General features: G+C 41.7%; 1 protein-coding gene across 3 annotated transcripts in view; it reads right to left on the minus strand.

Annotated features, from left to right (window-relative positions):
- The window catches only part of SLC4A4 (solute carrier family 4 member 4), a 363,621-nt gene that overhangs the window by 171,144 nt on the left and 189,224 nt on the right, over positions 1-3,253 (minus strand). For all 3 annotated transcript variants that reach the window (XM_019516767.1, XM_019516766.1, XM_019516765.1), the window contains exon 6: positions 583-659. In XM_019516767.1, coding sequence (XP_019372312.1) covers positions 583-659 — 77 coding nt within the window. The remainder of the gene's footprint in view (positions 1-582; positions 660-3,253) is intronic.

Consider the following 3,253-nt stretch of genomic DNA (forward strand, 5'->3'; position numbering starts at 1 on the left):
TGTGTGTGTGTGTGTGTGTGTGTGTGTGTGTGTGTGTGTGTGTGTGTGTGTGTGTGTGTGTGTGTGTGTGTGTGTGTGTGTGTGTGTGTGTGTTTCTCACTTGCCTCTGACCCAAGCTGGGTCATTCCATCCCCTGCCAGAAAACACTGCCAACCCCTGGTCCCACGCTGTGCTGTGAAGCATGGTTTGGAACCTTACTTAAATCAAGGCATTTCAACAAGGAGAGAGCAGCTGGAGATGCTTCAGGAACTGGATATGCCCCATTCACTTCTCAAAAAAATGATAATGCACTTTGGGCTTAACCACCAAACCAGCAACATTGCTCCCAGAGGTCTTATCATCCAACTACCACCCATCACTAGCTGCATTCGTTGCAGTACCACAGTTGCCTCTTATCCTGCTCAGTGCTTCTAACTGAGGCATCTTGCTGGTGAGATCCGAAGAGCACCTGATCCAGTTGCTTACCTGTTCCTTGCACTCTGGCCTTGTGGTTTAAATCCTCCCTCCAGCATACCCTACCTCCTCCCTCTACACCCCTCTTTCCCAGCACAGCATCAAACAAAGTCCAAACTGGAAGCTTACCTGCTCTTTGTCAGGTTTGTCAGAAATGTCATTCAGACTGGAGGAAGTCAGATTTCTATGAGTCATGGCTGGACTGCCTGTAAGGACAAGGTCAATACCAATTAAAGCATCTGTTACAACCCAAAAGAACACAGAGGCTCAGGCTACAGCACCATGTACCCTAGGGTTTCATGAATGTAGGCATGGGGGCATAGTGGACAATATTATAGGTCCTGAGGCTGGCTGCTTTACACAACTGAACATGGCACATTGGGTAGAAAGAAATTATAGGTTGGTAGTATCTTCTCCAAACATCCCCCTGTTATATATGAGACAGAATTAAGTTTCCAGAAACCACTGAGAGTTTGAACCCTGCTCTGGGGTATGTCTCCCTAGGGTCCCTTGCTTGAATAACATCCCCCTTTCTCTAATGGGATAGGGAGATCTCTGAGTAGGCTGTGAGAGTAGCTGGCTTAATATTGGGAATCTATACCATTAACTGATCCTGCATAATAAAAATTACTTCTCTTAGTGTTACCTTATTAACCTGAGCCCATGAACCTAAGGTTAATTCTGAGATCTGCTGAACAAAACTGCCTGCATGACAGCTGGTTGTCAGTCATAGACAACAGGGTTCCTGATCCCATATCCTGAGCAGACACAGACATTTTTAGCTATTTTCCAGCCAAGAGAGAACAACTCAAGTGAGGGACTTCACGCTTTTCTTTAAAAAAATGAACGAGAAGCTAGACACATGGCTCTCACCCTTAAACGATCATTAATGTACTCCAGCAGCAACCAATACAGCACAACTTGATAACTATTGCATGCACCCTTATGAACAGCTTTTCCTGCTGAATCCCATGCTTTCAGACACTGTACTAGAGACAAGTATCTGACATGGAAAAATAAGAACCAACTGAAACCCTTACTCATTTCTAGAACTCTTTTGGAAACCCCTAAACAAAAAAACAGTGGCAGAAGAGAGAGACTGACAACAGAAACCAGTGTCCTACATTCTCAAAGATGATTTAGTTGTGAAATATTTAGAGGCTTTCTCATTTCATCTGGAACTGAAAGTTTTGCACTAAAGCAAGAGGGGCTGTTATCACAACATTTTCTGACTATCATGAAGGAACAGAAAATACTCAAAAAGACTAATGCTGGGAGATTTCCAAACCACATGGGCCAGATTTTAGGCTGCTGTGTGGTTCAAGATAAGCTTCCTTAATTTATGGAAATTTATTCAAACCAACATGCAAAGGCCAGATTTGCAAAGAGAGAACTGTACTCAGCAGCTCCTAACAAAAACAATGGGAGCTCACAGGTACTGTGCACTTTGGAAAACTGGATTGTTCCACTGATGTACCCAGGTGGTAACTGACCTGCTTTGAAATTCTAACTCTTAATATTTTAAGCTTCCACATGTTGTATTTGTCCAATTGAAGCCACAAATAAAATGACTCAAGACATTGGTGCAGAGCACTAACAAGAGCACTAACAAGCTGGCCAGCACTGAACAGATTTTGAAATTACAGTACAACTAAGAATCAGTTGCCATCAGAAGACTTACCAAACAACCATTAAGCTTGGATTCTCATGTGCACATTCAACTAATATATTCAAATATCTCATACAACCATTCCCATACCGCCTGGAAGAATTCACACAATTAGACTAAGCCACTGATAACACTGTGTTAAGAGGTCAATAATATTCTCAAGCCCCTTTTCTCATGGGGAAGTAAAAATCAGTTACAATTTTGTGGAATGCAGCAGGTGTTAATGCTTTGTATCCGCTTGCTTTTTATAATATATATTCTATGACACAGATGCTGTATATATAAAGTTGTACAGACATTTTTTTAAACTTCCAGCATCCTAGCATGTCTGAACGGCACATTACTCATGATGACAACACACTGCTTCTCCTCCCAACTTTCAGAAATTTAAATGAGTTTCAATAAGGATTGTCTACGTGTTCTGTTATGTCTTAGCAAACTTCCAAATTTAGTTTGCTTTTTATCTCTATACTTTTAACCTTAAATGTACATTCTATATCAATAAACATGTACCACTCCTTTCAGGATAAAGGACTTCCAGCTGCATACAGTTAGCCTGCTTTGGAGGAGTCAAAAAAGGATTTGGACTTCATAATGTAGCTGTTTCTTCAATAGGAAGCTGTGCAAGTAAGACTCTGGATACTCCTTTTAACAATTAAGTGTTAACTAAAATATTCATGTAGCTTATCACTAACTTGAACAAGAATGGCCAAAACATCAAAAGAGAGGTAGTTAGTCATGTTAGTCTGAAGTCAGGCAGAAGGCAGGGTAGATCTGCACCCTGTTGACTGACTAAATCAGAGAGGCATAGCCTAAGCTTTCATAAGCAATGGGCTTACTTCATCAGATGCTGTGAAAGGACATAATGAAGTAAGCTTGCGGCTTAGACAGATGCTGTGAAAAGTGAACCCCAATATTTTTCTCCTGCCAATATCATCCAAGTCATCCTTAAAGCTACCAACATCTCTGCAAAATTTTTCCAGTGTGCCTGCGCATAAGATTTCATAGATTTCATAGACATTAGGGCTGGAAGGGACCTCGGAAGATCATCGAGTCCAGCCCCTCGCCCAAAGGGCAGGAAGTCAGCTGGGGTCATAGGATCCCAGCAAGATAAGCATCCAATTTGCTCTT

This window comes from Gavialis gangeticus, unplaced genomic scaffold, assembly GCF_001723915.1.
Source record: "Gavialis gangeticus isolate Ggan-Ray unplaced genomic scaffold, GavGan_comp1, whole genome shotgun sequence".
NCBI classification, from domain to species: Eukaryota; Metazoa; Chordata; order Crocodylia; family Gavialidae; genus Gavialis; species Gavialis gangeticus.